The sequence below is a fragment of the Coenobita brevimanus genome, chromosome 21 (assembly GCF_032717465.1).
Source record: "Coenobita brevimanus isolate Jiangsu-jjx chromosome 21, ASM3271746v2, whole genome shotgun sequence".
In the NCBI taxonomy this organism is placed as follows: Eukaryota; Metazoa; Arthropoda; class Malacostraca; order Decapoda; family Coenobitidae; genus Coenobita; species Coenobita brevimanus.
The window spans coordinates 31,796,496-31,816,495 of NC_136974.1; the positions used below are offsets into that span (position 1 = coordinate 31,796,496).

Here is a 20,000-nt window from a genome sequence, read left to right on the forward strand (position 1 = left end):
TAACGGTATTGTTTGTGTGTTAAACTAATGTTTTTATTTGTATACATTAGACTGTAGGAAAATTTTAGAGAGTTCATTTATGGGCTTCGAGTTTGTAGGGAAAATTTTGGGGGCAGATCATTCGTGGATTTCGTGGTTATTATACCATGCCATTCATCTGTCTCATGAAGCCATCATTTTATCATATTCTATAAATTTGTCTCGAAATTCAGCCTTGTTTTTCGTGGAATATTTGTTGTTGCTGCTTTCTAAACTTATCTCGCAGTTCTGTTTTATTTGCTTTGGTAAATTTGCTGTTGTTGTTGTTGTAGTTGTTTAAACATCCCGCAGTTCTGCTTTATCTGCCTTTGAAAATTCGCTGTTGCTGTTGTTATTACTCTTTAAACTTATCTCGCAAACGAATATTTCTTGTTCTTGTTCTTGATGTTATCTGTCCACGCCGTTTCACTAGTGTTACTTTTCTATATATCCTTCACTCTTTTAACTATACTCTGTTTATTTTAACCTGGCCCAGATTTACGTCCTTTTGTAGCCCATTTCACGTAGCTCAGTGGGAAAAGATTGTTACATTCTGCATCCTTTTCATAGCACTTCTTCGTGACCAGCATCCAACTTTAGTGTTAATCTATTGCTACAACCCAGCATTCAAAATGGAGAGATGGCAAATTTAGGGCAGGTTAGAGGAAAAAGGAGTACAATAGTTCCGTTTCTAATTCCAGTAGTTTATTATTATTATTATTATAATTTTTGTTACTAATATTATTACCATCATCAGTATCATTATTATTATTATTATTATTATTACTACTACTACTACTACTACTACTACTGCTATGACTACTACTACTACTCTGCAACTACTATCTCGATTATCATCGTCATTACTATTATTATTATTTCATCATCATCATCCCGACCCCTTCCCCACCTTGATGGGCAAGGTAGGGTCCAGGAAACGAAAAATACCTTGACAGGGGGAAAACTATCACCTGCATGCCTACTTAAATGGACCACACTCACTGACTCTCCTATTAAATGGACCACACTCACCGACTCACCTATTAAATGGACCACGCTCATTGACTTACCTATTAAATGGACCACACTCACTGACTCACCTGTTAAATGGACCACGCTCACTGACTCACCTATTAAATGTACCACACTCACCGACTCACCTATTAAATGGACCAAGCTCACTGACTCACCTATTAAATGGACCACGTTCACTGACTCACCTATTAAATGGACCACTCACTGACTCGCCTATTACATGGACCACACTCACTGACTCGCCTATTGAATGGACCACACTCACTGACTCGCCTATTAAATGGACCACACTCACTGACTCGCCTATTAAATGGACCACACTCACTGACTCGCCTATTAAATGGAGCACACTTACTGACTCGCCTATTAAATGGAGCACACTCACTGACTCGCCTATTAAATGGAGCACACTCACTGACTCGCCTATTAAATGGAGCACACTCACTGACTCGCCTATTCCGGTGCTGTTCCTCCATCACTTCCCCCCTCTGACTTCCTCATGGCTGACATTAAAATTTCTTCAGTTGATGTATTTTCTGCCATTACTGGCCTCAGTACTAACAAGGCATATGGGCCTGATGGGGTCCCTCCTGTTGTTCTCAAAAACTGTGCTTCTGTGCTTACACCCTGCCTAGGCAAACTATTTCGCCTTTGTCTGTCAACTTGTACCTTTCCTTCTTGCTGGAAGTTTGCTCTCATTCAGCCAGTCCCAAAGAAGGGTGACCACTCCCAACCCTCCAACTATCGTCCAATTGCTTTAACGTCCTGTATTTCAACAGTTTTCGAGTCAATTCTTAATAAAAAAATTTTAAGGCATCTTTCCTATCACAACCTTCTTTCCGATCGTCAGTATGGGTTCCGTCAGGGACGCTCCACTGGCGATCTTCTCACCTACCTTTCAGACTCCTGGTCATCCTCCTTTCGGGACTTTGGCGAAAGCTTTGCCATTGCACTTGACATCTCAAAGGCTTTTGATTGAGTCTGGCATAAATCTTTAATTTCCAAACTGCCCTCCTACGGTTTCTATCCTTCTATCTGTGCCTTCATCGCTAGCTTCCTTTCTGGTCGTTCTATAGCCGCTGTCGTAGACGGCCATCGTTCTTCTCCTAGATCTATCAACAGTGGTGTTCCTCAGGGCTCTGTCCTATCACCAACTCTCTTCCTTTTATTCATCAATGATCTTCTAAGCTGTACATCTAACCCTATCCACTCATACGCTGATGACTCCACCCTTCACCTTTCCATTCGGTTCCCGCAACGCCCATCTCAACAGTTACTTCAAGAAACAAGGGATGAGGCTATGGCACACCTAGTGTCTGACTTGGCTCATATCTCTGACTGGGGTAAAAATAATATGGTTGTCTTTAATGCATCTAAGACTCAGTTCTTACACCTATCAACCCGACAAAATCTTCCACAGGTATACCCACTAATGTTTAATAATATTCAGATTAATCCTGCATCATCCTTGAACATGCTTGGGGTTTCATTTACTCGGGACTTATCTTGGAAAGATCATATTACATCTCTTGTAAAATCTGCTTCCAAGAGATTGGGTGTGCTAAGCGACTCCGCTCTTTCTTTACCCCTGCACAATTGTTGACTCTATACAGGGGTTTTATCCGCCCCTGTGTGGAGTACAACTCTCATGTGTGGGGAGGCTCCCCACATACAGCTCTTCTCAATAGGGTGGAGTCAAAGGCTTTTCGTCTCATTAACTCTCCTCCTCTTACTGACTCCCTTCAACCTCTGTCTCTTCGCCGCACTGTTGCATCTTTATCTCTTTTCTATCGCTACTTTAATGGTCACTGCTCCTCTGAACTGTCTGCTTGCATTCCTCCACCTCTACGACGGGCGCGTTGCACCCGTCTAGCAGCAAACTCTCATCCCTTTTCTGTCCAACTCTCTAATGCAAGAGTTAACCGTTACTCCCATTCTTTCATTTATGCAACAGGTCAGCTCTGGAACTGTCTCCCTCTGTCTGTATTTCCTCCTGCCTATGATCTCCAGTCTTTCAAACGTAGTGTGTCCAGGCATCTCAAAATTATCGGATCTTGAATTTGGCTCTCTATTGTATTTTGTTTTTCTCTTGGAGGGAACTGTTACTGCGGGCTCATGGCCTTTGGTTCCTTCTTCCTCGCATAAAAAAAAAAAAAAAAAATGGAGCACACTCACTGACTCGCCTATTAAATGGAGCACACTCACTGACTCGCCTATTGAATGGACCACACTGACTCGCCTATTAAATGGACCACACTCACTGACTCGCCTATTAAATTGAGCACACTCACTGACTCACCTATTGAATGGAGCACACTCACTAACTCACCTATTAAATGGACCACACTCACTAACTCACCTATTAAATGGACCACACTCACTGACTCACCTATTAAATGGACCGCGCTCACTGACTCACCACATGGACCACGCTCACTGACTCACCTATTAAATGGACCACACACTGAATCACCTATTAAATGGACCATACTCGTCAACTCTCCTATTAAATGGACCACGCTCATTGACTCACCTATTAAATGGACCACGATCATTGACTCATCTATTAAATGGATCACGATCATTGACTCATCTATTAAATGGACCTCGCTTATTGACTTATCTATTAAATGGACCACACTCACTGACTCACCTATTAAATGGAGCACTCATTGAGTCACCTATTAAATGGACCATTGAGTCACCTATTAAATGGACCACTCATTGAGTCACCTATTAAATGGACCACTCATTGACTCATCTATTAAATGGACCACACTTATTCACTCACCAGGTAAATGGACCAAACTCCTTCATCCACCATTATTATATTATTATTATTATTATTATTATTATCATTAGTGAATCAGTGCTATCTGTAGAGGATAAAAAACTTCCTTTAGTTTTGCGTTCATGTTAATCTGCCACTAAACTGGTAATGAGTGCTCAGAAACACCTGTTGGATATAGTAGTTATACAACACAACACCAATTCATTTCAAAGCACTAAGGCCTACAAAAGAACAATAATAATCATATACAGGACTATTTTGTGCATGTGAGGATTTTTGGGTATGAAAGGACAATTGTTTTCCTGGTGACTGCCTCAACTTTCATTTAAATGTCATCGTATTTGGAAACACTACGGTAATTCCAGAACAATTAACAGTACGGTAAAACGGTTGCCATATTCATAATCTGCGTACCCAAATTGCATAAGAAATACCAGAAAATTAATCTAGAATAATAATGTTGTAGCTTGTTGCTATTGTCTGGCTTTAAATTGCCCGCCTATTACAAGCGCGACCATGCGATGAAGCCACTGGGTACATACTGTACAGCAGGGAGGGACGCATCACGCATTTATCAATCCGCCAAAGCAAACGAGTCCCTACCTTTTCCTAAGGTATCGGGCATCAGCGACTGTTTTCACCACTGTGCACTGTCAGTAGCCAAAAGGAATAATTTTACATATGATTTAATAGCCAATGGATATTAACTGATAGGTTTACTGAACCTCTATAAGCAAATTTTTAGACGGGATATTGAAGTTTTGTGTGCTAATCCGCCGTTTCTTCGGAGGCCCTACCACTTGCGGATTTGTCTTCTTGAGTGGTGTCCGCGTTCGCCCTTGTGATATCTCCCCTCCCCTTCATTTGAGGTAAGATGCTCCTATGAATCAGTTTCTAGGTTAATATTTTGGTAGGAATTGTTACTAGTCGTAATGAATGGATGAAGTGAGTTGTTTTGATACGCGTTACGTTAGGTGCATTTAAATTCCGTAACATCGTAGTAGTACCGAGGTGATCTGTGGATACTTTCTGCTCTTTGTGACCTTGAATTTTGTGTTATAGAAATTTTAAGTCATGTCAGGAAATTCCATATATTTTTACTTTGTTGATATTCTTGGTGAAGCATTCGTCACTAACCCTTCAGCCCGATGACGTTCTTGGTGCAGCATTCGTCACTAACCCTTCAGCCCGATGACGTGAATTTTTACTCTAGCTACAAGACGATCTTATTTAACTTCAAAATGATCTCTAATCGTGAAGGAGTTAATGGAGGCTGTGTATAACCCCTCTAGTTCGAAAAGTATCTCCTGAGTTAAAAAAAAAAAAAAAATCGTCTGAAAGTCGTAAGATGAAAAAATACGTCATCGGAGTGAAGTAGTTAACTGCAACAGAGGATGAAGCCAGTATAGTTATTCATGGGGATAATTTTAATATTTTGTGGAATAATTAAGAACTGATTTATTGGTTTAATTACATATAATGTGTTTTAAAGGGGCTGCCGCCTACTCATTATTTGCTTCTATTTTCTTAGCGGTATTGTTTATGTGTTAAACTAATGTTTTTATCTGTATGTATTAGATTGTAGTAAAATTTTTGAGAGTTCATTCGTGAGCTTCGAGTTTGTAGGGAAAATTTGGGGGGCAGATCATTCGTGGATTTCGTGGTTTTTATACCATGCCATGTATCTGTCTCATAAAGTCATCCCTTTATCATATTCTATAAATTTATCTTGAAATTCAGCCTTGTTTGTCGTGGAATATTTGTTGTTGCTGCTTTCTAAACTTATCTCGCAGTTCTGTTTTATTTGCTTTGGTAAATTTGCTGTCGTTGTTGTTGTAGTTGTTTAAACATCCCGCAGTTCTGCTTTATCTGCTATAGAAAATTTGTTGTTGCTGTCGCTTTTGCTCTTTAAACTTATCTCGCAAACGAATATTTCTTGTTCTTGTTGTCACTGTTCAAGCTGTTTCACTAGTGTTGCGGGCGGCGAGTCTCCTTAAAGTTCTTTTCAATATATCCTTCACTCTTTTAACTATACTCATTTTAACCTGACCCAGATTTTCGGCCTTTTGTGGCCCATTTCACGTAGCATAGTGGGAAAAGACAGTGTTACATTCTGCATCCTTTTCATAGTATCTCTTCGTGACCAGCATCCAACTTTAGTGTTATTCTATTGCAACAACCCAGCATTCAATATGGAGAGATGGCAAATTTAGGGCAGGTTTGAGGAAAAAGGAGTACAATAGTTCCGTTTCTAATTCCAGTAGTTTATTATTATTATTATTATAATTTTTGTTACTAATATTATTACCATCATCAGTATCATTATTATTATTATTATTATTATTACTACTACTACTGCTATGACTACTACTACTACTCTGCAACTACTATCTCGATTATCATCGTCATTACTATTATCATTATTTCATCATCATCATCATCATCCCGACCCCTTCCCCACCTTGATGGGCAAGGTAGGGTCCAGGAAACGAAAAATACCTTGACAGGGGGAAAACTATCACCTGCATGCCTACTTAAATGGACCACACTCACTGACTCTCCTATTAAATGGACCACACTCACCGACTCACCTATTAAATGGACCACGCTCATTGACTTACCTATTAAATGGACCACACTCACTGAATCACCTGTTAAATGGACCACGCTCACTGACTCACCTATTAAATGGACCACACTCACTGACTCACCTATTAAATGGACCAAACTCACTGACCCACCTATATATTAAATGGACCACGTTCACTGACTCACCTATTAAATGGACCACACTCACTGACTCGCCTATTAAATGGACCACACTCACTGACTCGCCTATTGAATGGGCCACACTCACTGACTCGCCTATTAAATGGAGCACACTCACTGACTCGCCTATTAAATGGAGCACACTCACTGACTCGCCTATTAAATGGAGCACACTCACTGACTCGCCTATTAAATGGAGCACACTCACTGACTCGCCTATTAAATGGAGCACACTCACTGACTCGCCTATTAAATGGAGCACACTCACTGACTCGCCTATTAAATGGAGCACACTCACTGACTCGCCTATTAAATGGAGCACACTCACTGACTCGCCTATTGAATGGACCACACTGACTCGCCTATTAAATGGACCACACTCACTGACTCGCCTATTAAATTGACCACACTCACTGACTCACCTATTGAATGGACCACACTCACTGACTCACCTATTAAATGGACCACACTCACTGACTCACCTATTAAATGGACCACACTCACTGACTCACCTATTAAATGGACCACACTCACTGACTCACCTATCACATGGACCAAGCTCATTGACTCATCTATTAAATGGACCACACACTGAATCACCTATTAAATGGACCACACTCATCAACTCTCCTATTAAATGGACCACGCTCATTGACTCACCTATTAAATGGACCACGCTCATTGACTCATCTATTAAATAGATCACGATCATTGACTCATCTATTAAATGGATCTCGCTTATTGACTCATCTATTAAATGGACCACAATCACTGACTCACCTATTAAATGGAGCACTCATTGAGTCACCTATTAAATGGACCACTCATTGAGTCACCTATTAAATGGACCACTCATTGAGTCACCTATTAAATGGACCACTCATGGACTCATCTATTAAATGGACCACACTTATTCACTACCAGGTAAATGGACCAAACTCCTTCATCCACCATTATATTATTATTATTATTATTATTATTATTATTAGTGAATCAGTGCTACCTGTAGAGGATAAAAAACTTACTTTAGTTTTGCGTTCATGTTAATCTGCCACCAAACTGGTAATGAGTGCTCAGAAACACCTGTTGGATATAGTAGTTATACAACACAACAATTCATTTCAAAGCACTAAGACCTACAAAAGAACAATAATAATCATATACAGGACTATTTTGTGCATGTGAGGATTTTTGGGTATGAAAGGACAATTGTTTTCCTGGTGACTGCCTCAACTTTCATTTAAATGTCATCGTATTTGGAAACACTACGGTAATTCCAGAACAATTAACAGTACGGTAAAACGGTTGCCATATTCATAATCTGCGTACCCAAATTGCATAAGAAATACCAGAAAATTAATCTAGAATAATAATGTTGTAGCTTGTTGCTACTGTCTGGCTTTAAATTGCCCGCCTATTACAAGCGCGACCATGCGATGAAGCCACTGGGTACATACTGTACAGCAGGGAGGGACGCATCACGCATTTATCAATCCGCCAAAGCAAACGAGTCCCTACCTTTTCCTAAGGTATCGGGCATCAGCGACTGTTTTCACCACTGTGCACTGTCAGTAGCCAAAAGGAATAATTTTACATATGATTTAATAGCCAGTGGATATTAACTGATAGGTTTACTGAACCTCTATAAGCAAATTTTTAGACGGGATATTGAAGTTTTGTGTGCTAATCCGCCGTTTCTTCGGAGGCCCTACCACTTGCGGATTTGTCTTCTTGAGTGGTGTCCGCGTTCGCCCTTGTGATATCTCCCCTCCCCTTCATTTGAGGTAAGATGCTCCTATGAATCAGTTTCTAGGTTAATATTTTGGTAGGAATTGTTACTAGTCGTAATGAATGGATGAAGTGAGTTGTTTTGATACGCGTTACGTTAGGTGCATTTAAATTCCGTAACATCGTAGTAGTACCGAGGTGATCTGTGGATACTTTCTGCTCTTTGTGACCTTGAATTTTGTGTTATAGAAATTTTAAGTCATGTCAGGAAATTCCATATATTTTTACTTTGTTGATATTCTTGGTGAAGCATTCGTCACTAACCCTTCAGCCCGATGACGTTCTTGGTGCAGCATTCGTCACTAACCCTTCAGCCCGATGACGTGAATTTTTACTCTAGCTACAAGACGATCTTATTTAACTTCAAAATGATCTCTAATCGTAAAGGAGTTAATGGAGGCTGTGTATAACCCCTCTAGTTCGAAAAGTATCTCCTGAGTTAAAAAAAAAAAAAAAATCGTCTGAAAGTCGTACGATGAAAAAATACGTCATCGGAGTGAAGCAGTTAACTGCAACAGAGGATGAAGCCAGTATAGTTATTCATGGGGATAATTTTAATATTTTGTGGAATAATTAAGAACTGATTTATTGGTTTAATTACATATAATGTGTTTTAAAGGGGCTGCCGCCTACTCATTATTTGCTTCTATTTTCTTAGCGGTATTGTTTATGTGTTAAACTAATGTTTTTATTTGTATGTATTAGATTGTAGTAAAATTTTTGAGAGTTCATTCGTGAGCTTCGAGTTTGTAGGGAAAATTTGGGGGGCAGATCATTCGTGGATTTCGTGGTTTTTATACCATGCCATGTATCTTTCTCATAAAGTCATCCCTTTATCATATTCTATAAATTTATCTTGAAATTCAGCCTTGTTTGTCGTGGAATATTTGTTGTTGCTGCTTTCTAAACTTATCTCGCAGTTCTGTTTTATTTGCTTTGGTAAATTTGCTGTTGTTGTTGTTGTAGTTGTTTAAACATCCCGCAGTTCTGCTTTATCTGCCTTTGAAAATTCGCTGTTGCTGTTGTTATTACTCTTTAAACTTATCTCGCAAACGAATATTTCTTGTTCTTGTTCTTGATGTTATCTGTCCACGCCGTTTCACTAGTGTTACTCTTCTATATATCCTTCACTCTTTTAACTATACTCTGTTTATTTTAACCTGGCCCAGATTTACGTCCTTTTGTAGCCCATTTCACGTAGCTCAGTGGGAAAAGATTGTTACATTCTGCATCCTTTTCATAGCACTTCTTCATGACCAGCATCTAATTTTAGTGTTATTCTATTGCTACAACCCAGCATTCAATATGGAGAGATGGCAAATTTAGGGCAGGTTAGAGGAAAAAGGAGTACAATAGGTCCGTTTCATATTCCAGTAGTTTATTATCATTATCATTATCATCATCATTATAATAATAATTTATTACTATTACCATTATCATCATCATCGTCATTATTATTATTATTATATATTACTACTACTACTACTACAACTACTACTACTACTACAATTATTATTATTATTAAAATTTCTTCGAAGATCTTTCACTGTTAAATATCCGTGCTGGACATTTAAACAGACGTACAGTATTTTTTCCACATACTTCACAAATTATTATTATTATTTTTTTTTTAAACTTCTGACTGTATACTTAACCTTACCAATTTCAGTCAGCATCCTCAAAGTTACAATTTCTTATATAAACAAAATTATCGTGTGTCCACTCTATTGCTTTGTTTTGCTTCTTATTGCCATTTCATTTTCTTACTTTCTTTGATTTTCTCTTATACCGTTCCCTTCCCTATTTTTACATGTCCCTCTGTTATATCTACTTCTCTTCTGCACCTATTAACTTCCCTGGTTTCATTTTCAAACATTCTCTCTCTCTCTCTTTCTCTCTCTCTACTTTCTGTGGTTTTGTTCCAACTTTCTTTCTCTGTCCACACATGTCTATTATATCTCTATGTTGCTCGTCTTCATAAATTCCTTATCCCCTTATTCAAACCGACTTATTCTTTGTATATTTGGGGAAGAAACTACGGACTCCATCACAAACATACAAAGGTCCTAATTCTAGTTAAGGACGCTCCCTATCACCTCTTCCTTACCGATTACGGCTGCGTAACACCGTTTTCTAAGCTATTTATGCAGAGTAGGGTGATATTAGAATGATTTAAGTAACACAGAAGAGGCCGGCAAGGTGTCATAAGCAAAATAAATCGCCTAGGAAGAGTTGTTGGGAAGCTTCAGGCCTACAGTACGTTACAAAAGGTTTCTCACATGCATCCGTCTCTTCCCGAAATCTTGCAGTGGCCTTTAAGACTGCACGTTCTTCTTACCTTACAGGATGAAGAGTGTGGCAAGATCGAAGTTACTGTACCTACCGCGAGATGCCAACACTGAACTTTGTCAAATCAGTCGTGTGTCCAGTTACTCTCTCTCTTTCTCTCTCTCTCTCTCTATCTGGCATTGCCTGTCTGTCTGTCTGTCTGTCTGTCTGTGTCTGTCTGTCTGTCTCTGGACAGGCGTTGGATCACACCTTCCTGGACATCTTTAAGGTAGGTCAACACTCTTATCTCTAGCCATGAACAAACCATCGCCGATCCTGCCTTCCATAGTCCCCATTCCTCCTCAGACACGCATATTCTCCATACTCATTGTGCTTCATATTACTACTGATTAAAAATTGTTCATGTAACGCGATTCAGGTCCACATCCGCCAAAGAAGGGCAGAGAAGTGTCAGATTTTTGCTCATGGCCGTCTGTGTTTTGTGGTTAAGAAAATAGCTACGTATACTTGATGTGCATTCAGTGATTTGTTCGTGTTTATCCTCGGTAGCTGCGTGACTGATATCATGACACGGGTATTGTAATCCTTGGTATGTTGATGTGCACCAGGAAAAAGGAAACTAAATAGAGCTCCTTGTATTCAAATCACCCATCAGTCTATCTGGCACGTACCTTGTCCTACGTGGCACCTGTACAGGGGTGGGCACTGAGGCTGTCCGGGTTGGGTGCCACACAGGAAGGGGCGACGCTCACTCTCCTCAACCATCAGGGGGTCACCCAGGCCGCACAGGCTGGACAGGCTACGAGGCTGCTTACCTGGGGAGGACGGTGAGGGGTTAGTGGGATGGGGTAAATACGGGAATGGAGTGTGGGGTGGAGGGTATGGAGAATGGGGTATGGGGGGAAGCAAGGAAGACGACGGGCGAGGGGGATTGAGGGATTGTGGTATTAGGGGATTGTTGCATTGAGGGCTTGTGGGACTGGGGTGCAGGGGGATTGGGGGATGGAGGATTGAAGGGAAGAGGGATTGGAGATTGGAGGAAAGAAAGAATAAAAGAAAGAGGGACTGGGGACCGAAGAGAAGAGAGACTGGAAGGAAGGAGGATTGGAGGGAAGGTGAATTTGGGGATTAGAGGCTTGTAGGATAGGGGATTGGGGGATTGAGGGATTGGGAGAATAGGTAACTGAGGACTGGAGAATAGAAAGGTGAGTGAGAGAATGAAGTGGCAAGGGTGACAGGGTTAAATGGGGTGCAGGGATGTCTGCGGAATAGGGTGGGTGAGTGGTATGAGTGGGGTGAGGAGTGGGGGTGAGGGAGGACAGGGTAACATTTGAGAGGGGGGTGAGGAGTAAGGGTGACGGGAGTGGGGCGAGAGGGGTGCGTGGAGGGGGGGGGGAGAAAAAATACAAACTACATGACAATAACTTCAGTAATCCACCTACTCTAATTACACACACACACACACACACACACACACACACACACACACACACACCACCCTCCCTCATAAAACAGTGCCATAAAACTACTCTTAATTGATCCGAACAATGGGATATTCTGCATCATTTTCCATAAACATCACCACAATTAAATGTTACATAGAGGCGGGCATCGATAAGTGAGTTCATTACGTGGTGTGTTATTGTTATGAGAGAGAGAGAGAGAGAGAGAGAGAGAGAGAGAGAGAGAGAGAGAGAGAGAGACTGTATCCTCCAAATTTCGTCATTTTTATCATTTCCCTTCGCCACCTCTCTTTGCTCTGTCCTCCTCTTTTCTCTTTAATTTTTACTTATTCCTCTCTAATTTCCTCCTCACTATTCCTCTCTCCACTTCTCTGTTTCCCTGCTTCCCCTTCTCTTTACTCCTATCATTTTTTCTCTCCTCTAGACCTTCTTCATCTTTACTCTTTCATTTCCCAGATACCATCCCTGTAATTCCCTATCTCTGTCTCTTCTACTTCCCTCTCCCTTATCTTTTTATCTCTGTTTCTCTTTTCTCCATCTCTCTCCCCTATCTTTCTTTTTATATCTGTTTCTCTTCTCTACTTTTCTCACACTTATTTTTTTCTTAGTCTCTTATCCTTCTCTTTACCCTTACTTATCAGTTTCTTTATTTCTTCGTATTTACGTACCTCCCTCCTCTCTTCTCATCTTTCTATACTGCCCTTTTCCCAGTCTGTAATTTCCTCATCTCTCCTCATTTCCCCTCTTCACTCCTTCCTCTTTCCCTTTCCCTTCCGTCTTCACAATCATCCTTTCCACCTCATTGCCTTTTGGTGATCTTCCCCACTTCCCACTTTCCTTCCCATCCCTTCCTTTCCCTTCCCCTCTCTCTCTTTTTCCCCATCCTTCCCTCACTTTTCTCCCTTCCCTTCCTTCCCCTTCCCCTCTCTGTCTTTTTTCCCCACCCTCCCCTTACTTTTCTTCCCTTCCCTTTATTTTCTCCCTTTCCTTCCCCCTTCCCTCCTTTCCCTCTCCCTCTCTCCCCCATTCTCACCCCCTTTCCCTTTCCTCTGCTTTCTCTTCCTTTCCCTCTATGATTCTTACTTCCCCCATTCCTTCCTTCCTTCCCCTTTCCCTCTGCGATTCCTGTATCCCCCCTCTCTTCTTCCTTCCTTCCTTCCTTCGCTACTTCCTTCCTTCCTTCCTTCGCTACTTCCTTTGTTCCTTCCTTCCTACCTACTTACCTACCTTCCTTCCTTTCTCCTTTCCTTTTCCCGCTCCCACTTCCCCCTTTCCCTCATTTCCATTCAAGTGACTCTTAAATACCCCCCCCCCTCTCTCTCTCTTATTTCCATTCCATTGCCTCTTAGTTCTCTCCCCCTCGCTCCCCCCTCCATCTTTCACCTCCCCCCTCCCATTACCTCACCTTCGCCCCATTGCCTCTGTTGCCATCCCTCTCCCTCCCCTCCCCTCCCCTCCCCTCCCTTCTCCCTCTCTCTCCCTCCTATTCTCTTTTCCTTTTTTTCCTCTCTCCATTTTCCTCTTTTGTTTTCAGTTCACCTCGAGCCAAGGTAATACGTCCCCTCCCCCTCCCTTCCCCCTCCCGCTATTCTCATTTTCGTTTGTTTTTTTATTCCATTTTTGTTTTTATTTCACATCTAGCTAAAGAATTACGTCCCCTCCCCTCCCCTCCCCTTCCTCCTCCTCCTCTTCTTCCTCCTCCTCCTCCTCCTCCTCGTCCTCCTCCTTCCCGTCCCCCCTCCATTTTATTCACTTTTCTTTTTTCTTTTTCTTCCATTTATATTTTTTCAATCTGCCTAAAGTATGACACCCACATCTTCTCTGTGTATTCTAAAGACATGACAGATTTGGCCCTTCTTGGACCGTCTTCAGTTATATGCCAGGAAAATTTCTGTACTTTTCGCTATAAGCACGGTTTTCGTATGTGGGTGTGTAATTCTTCCAAGCGAACAATTCCAGGCACTGCTCTTTTCGTTTCATTTACCTCCCCCCCCCCTCTCTCTCTCTCATACTTTATCTCCATCTGTCCAACCATCTATGTGTCTATCTGTCTATCTTTCTATCTATCTATATCTGTCTATCTATCCATCCATCCATCCATCCATCCACCCACCTATCTATCAACCTATCTATTTATTTATTTACTTTTTGATGAGTACTCACATGTGGGCATAGGAGGGCAGGGCTCAGAGTCGCAGGGAGCCTCCTCCAGGACGCACGTGAGATGTTTAGGACACGCCACTCCCTCGCACGGATCGCGGCACTGACACACGGGACACCCCACATCGTCTAGGTCAAACTCGTAAGGGCAAAGCATACGGCACTGGTACGAGGCGCAGGGACGGGGCGCTGTGGGGAAGAGAGTTAGAGTTAGAGTTAGAATTAGAGAGGGGAGAGAGAGATTAAAGAGAGGGGGGAGGGAGAGAGGTCAAACTCGGAAGGGCATAGCATACGCCACTGGGACGAGACGCAGGGACGGGGCGCTGTAGGGAAGAGAGAGAGAGAGAGAGAGAGAGAGAGAGAGAGAGAGAGAGAGAGAGAGAGAGAGAGAGAGAGGATGAACACAAAAAATATCATTAATCAACACATTTCCTTACCTACCCTTTTTATTTTATCATGCATCCAATTATATTACAAAAATATCTCACTACCTGCACTCTTCATTTATCACTTATTAATTATCCTGTCTTTAATTATGACATCTTTACTCATGATTCATATTTAATCATTCCTTCATTTATCATAGTTTATCTCATGTCCTAATTCATCACTAATTAAGCATGATCTCTATAACTTCTAATTATTACTGCTGTTAACACCTGGCGGCTAATGAATGGAGGTGTTGATGTGTGAGTGAATGAATGGCTAGGCGTACAAATGCCTCATGTATAACGTCAGGTATAAACTCTATATTCATTCATTAGCACGATAGTATTGTATTAGTGCACTGGGGACGACGGGAGGGAAGGGGGGAGGAGAGAGAGGTGGAAGAGAAGGGAAGGGAGGGGAGAAAGGGATGGAGAGGCAGGAAAGATTAAAATGAGGAGGTGGGGAAAAAGGAAAGCAAAAAGGAGGAGGGGAAGAGGAGGAGGTGTAAGAGAAAAATGGAGAATTTAGGTGTTGAATGAGTGAATGATTTGATGGCAAGGGAACAATAACAAAGGTGGAAGAGATCGGGAGGAGGAAAGTGTATGAGAATGAGAGAGAATGGATGCGTTAGTCAGTGAATGATTGGGAGAAAGGGAAGAAGAGGGTAATAGGAAGGGGAGGAGGGGAAGAAGAGGGAGTGTAAGAGAATGAGAATGAATGAATGAATGTGGTGATGCATGAATGATAGGGAGAAAGGATAGAAACAGAGAGAGGAAGAAGAGGAGGGGTAACAGAGAGAGTATAAGAGAATGAGAGAGAACAGATTTGGTGATGAATGAGTGAATGAATGAATGAGAACTGGCTGATGTATAGTTCCAAACAATTCTATATATAAACACAATGAACTCCCCTATTAGCACGGTACGATTATATCAATGCAAGGGGGAGGGGAGGAGGGTGGGGAGGAAGAGGGAGGGAGGAGAGGTTCAGGAGGGGGAGGAAAGGGAGGGGTGGGGAAGAGGGGAAGAAAGGGGAAGTAGGGAAGAAAAGAGGAGAGGCGAAGAAAACGGAACTAAGATAAGAAGTGAATGAAGAGGAGAGAAGAACGACAAAGCCAAAGAGGCAGGGGAAGAAGGACTGAGAAGAGAGAGTGAAAGAAAAAGAGAAAAATGAAGAGCCGACGAAAAAGAGGAGGAGGAGGGAGTGTAAGAAGGAGAAAAAGCCGAGGAGAGGAAGAGGTGATGAAGAGAGGGAGGATGAGAGGAATATGAGAGTATAAGAGGAGAAGAGAAAGAAGGTAAATGGAAGGAGGAGCAGGAGAGAGAAGGAGAAAAGGAAGAGCTGGAGAGGAAGAGAAGGACGAGGAGGAGAGAGAGTGTTAAAGAGAAAGAGAGGCGGAGGAGAGGAAGAAGAGGGAGTATAAGACAAGGAAAGAAGGAAGGGAGCTGGAGAGAAAGAGGAGGAAGAGGATGAGGAAAGTAAGAGAATGAGAGAATGGAAGATAACAATTGCCCTCCGTGTAATACCATGCCAGCATATAAACACAATGTAGTCCTTCATTAACGAGCTGGGATTATATCACGGTGGCTCTCTCTCTCTCTCTCTCTCTCTCTCTCTCTCTCTCTCTCTCTCTCTCTCTCTCTCTCTCTCTCTATGTATGTATGTACAGTATATATATATATATATATATATATATATATATATATATATATATATATATATATATCATCATCATCATCATCATCAGCCATAACTAGTCCACTGCTGAACAAAGGCCTCCCCCAATCTTTTCCACGAATTCCTTGACTGAGCCAATCTTTGCCACGTTTTCCATGCAAATCTCTCTATCTGAACTCTCCATCTCCTGCCTGGCCTTTTTCTGTTACGCTTGCAATCTCTCGGTGTCCAGTCAGTCTGCCTCTTGCTCCATCGGTTATCCCTCATTCTTGCTATATGGCCTGCCCACCTCCATTTCTGTTCTTTTATAACTTCTATAATATCTCTGACTTTAGTCTGCTCTCTCACCCAAGTTGATCTTTTCCTGTCTCTTAAAGATATTCCCAACACTGACCTTTCCATTGCTCTCTGAGAACGGATTAATTAATTTTTTTTTGTCAGTTTCTAGGTCTCACAACCATACGTCATAGCTGGAATTATACATTCGTTATATACATTTCGTTTCATACAAACTGGCAAACTACTTTTCATAATGTCTCTATGTTTACCGAAAGCTTTCCATCCAATTGTAATACGTCTTTTTATTTCGCTATCATGATCTTTCGTTAATTTAGTGTGTGTATATATATATATATTTGGAGCCTCTGTGGTACAGTGGTAAACTGTGCGTTTTCGTACACTGGAGAACAAGGGTTCGCGCCCAGCCAGGGTAATAAACTTTGGGAGCGTTCTTCTGGCCACGCACTGCACTGGCGGACATCAGGGGTGCTGTGGCTGAACCAGTGCCGCATACTATAAAGGATGCTTGCACCCAGTCGGCTTGCGCGGGCCGATTACACTTGGTTCACAGACTACACACACACATCCAAAGCCACTCCAGCACTACAATACACTTACAAGCACTTCTCACCCTACATACAATCTCTACCAGACAGCCTAAGCCACTTGCCAGAGATACATTGGCTGTATCGTCCCCGCTTCGGTTGGGATAGGTCGGTCCTGCACTGGACACTCAAACGGCTGATGAGATGAGAGATGATATATATATATATATATATATATATATATATATATATATATATATATATATGTGTGTGTGTGTGTGTGTGTGTGTGTGATAATTATGATATTCACTGTATTTCTGACTAACCATCTATCTGGTTTTCAGTTTATCTATCAGTCTATCAGTCTATCCATCTATTTATCTATCTAACCCATGAATGCACTTTACATTGCAGGTACCTGTCTGTGTCTGTCCATGTGTCTGTGTGTCTGTCTGTGTTTGTGTGTCTGTCTGCCTGTCTGTCTGTCTTCTGTCTAATAAGCCCTAATTGCGCTATTGTTGTGTGATTAAATTTTCATCACGGCTTCATGCACATTACCCCATAAAAGCTCCTCACATTTTATTTACCTTCATTGTGATTTTTTTTTTTTTTTTTTTGTTTTTTTAGATTTTCTTTCATGTTTTCTCTTTAAACTTACTTTTTTGTTTTTTCTCTGATTTACTTTTCTTGTTTACGTGTATCAATTTCTCATTTGGTTTTTTACTTTTTCTCCAGTTTTTTAGTGTTCCGTTCTCTCTCTCTCTCTCTCTCTCTCTCTCTCTCTCTCTCTCTCTCTCTCTCTCTCATCACTATCATCATCAGCACCGTTGTTTAAGCACATCATCATCATTCATTATATTTATGGTGCCATTCTTGTCCCTGTGCTTAATTGCCCTCCATTAACTCTGTCACGTCATTAGCGTTTGTTAGAGAGAGAGAGAGAGAGAGAGAGAGAGAGAGAGCTACATAAACTACTGTCATGGGGTAAAGTGCATGAGCCAGTGATGAAAATTTAATTACACAACAATAGCGTAATTAAGGCTTATTAGAGAGGGGAGGAGGCGGGAGGGAGGAGAGGGAAGGGGAGGAAAGAGAGAAGGGAAGGAGAAGGAGAGAGGAGAGGGAAGGGGAGGAAAGAGAGAAGGGAGGGAGAAGGAAAGAGGAGAGGGAAGGGGGAGAAAAGAGGAGAGAGAAGGGGAAGGAAAGAGGAGTAAGGGGAAAAGAGGAGAGGGAAGGGGAGGAAAGGGGAGTGGGAAGGGAGAGGAAAGACGAGAGGGAGGGGGAAAAAGAGGAGAGGGAAGAGGAGGAAAGAGGAGATGGAGTGAGGAAGACTGAGGAATGTTAGTGGAGAGGGAAAAAGAAGGGAAGGGGGCAAAGAAAAACGGGAGGGGGAGGGAGGAAGAGAGGGGAAAGGGAAGGAAGAGGAGAGGGAAGGGGAAGTGAAGAAGATGGGGAGCGAGGATGGAAGAGGAGGGGGAATGGTGAGGAAGAGGAGAAGGAGGAGGGAAAGAAGAAGAGAGGGAGGGAGAAGGAAAGAAGAGGAGAGGGAGGGTGAAGGAAAGAGGAAAGGGAGAGAGGAGGAAGTGGGGAAGGGTTGGAATGAAAGGAAGGGTGGGGGGAAGAAGGTGAGAGGGGAGGGGAAGCGGGGGATGTAATGAGGGAATAAGACCATACCACACCATGAGAGAGAGAGAGAGAGAGAGAGAGAGAGAGAGAGAGAGAGAGAGAGAATACTAAAAATAACGCCACAAAACACATCATAGCCCAAACCATCTTAAGTGAGGCGTAAGATGTGAGTAAGACGGAGTTAAGCGAGTCATTACGTCATTACACTTTGTACTCAGCCTCTCGTAGGAGCATAATTGTGATGAAGTGTGCTTCATGGTACACTTATTCTGGTGTTAATTTCAGTCCAGTTATAGTTGGTTGATTAAAAGTTACGCTATCATCATCATCATCATCATCATCATCATGGACAAAATGTTTTAGGAAATGCTGGCTTCCTTTACAAATACCTTTAATTCTATATCTATCTGTCTCCATCCATCCATCCATCTATATATCTATCACATATCTATCAATGTATATACATACATACATACACAAACGCACATATACATAAAATTACCAAAGTATATATCAATGACATCAACATTTATCGTTACGGAACTCAAGGAACAAAAATAACATACAAGTAGACTGAACTCAGAAAGCGCATACCTCCGCCAACGCCTGTACCAGACTACTCAGATTACCACAAAAATTCAATCAACTCTTCCTTTGCCCATGACCCACATATCCACAAAATTTCATAAAACTCCATCCATAACTTTCTGAGATATCGTGTGTACAAACAAACAAAAATGTCTTGAACCGGGACTAGAACTCAGATCATCACCAAAATTTGATCAACTTTTCCTTGTTCCATTACCCACATATCCACAAAAAATCACTGAAATCAAACAGTAACTTCATGAGATACCGTGTGGACAAACAGACAAACACGGATGAACACATAAATAACTTTCGTGGCGGAGATAACAAGAATAAAAATGTCAAACTCCGAGATAAAAGTAAACGAGAGAGAAAAATAAACGAGAGACACAGCTTAACGTGATAAAAATACACGGTAAAAAAAAAACGAGAAAAAATTAAATGAGAAAAAATAATGGAGATGAACATAAACGAGAGTAAATGAGAGAGAAAAATAAACGAGAGATAACGAACAGCCTCACTAATTTGTTTTTCAGCCTGGGA

General features: G+C 41.5%; 1 protein-coding gene across 1 annotated transcript in view; it reads right to left on the minus strand.

The window, feature by feature from the left end:
• The window catches only part of LOC145392142 (uncharacterized), a 172,966-nt gene that overhangs the window by 48,477 nt on the left and 104,489 nt on the right, over window positions 1-20,000 (minus strand). Inside the window, 2 exon segments of the mRNA XM_080266593.1 lie at window positions 11,362-11,505; window positions 14,317-14,502. Coding sequence (XP_080122719.1) covers window positions 11,362-11,505; window positions 14,317-14,502 — 330 coding nt within the window.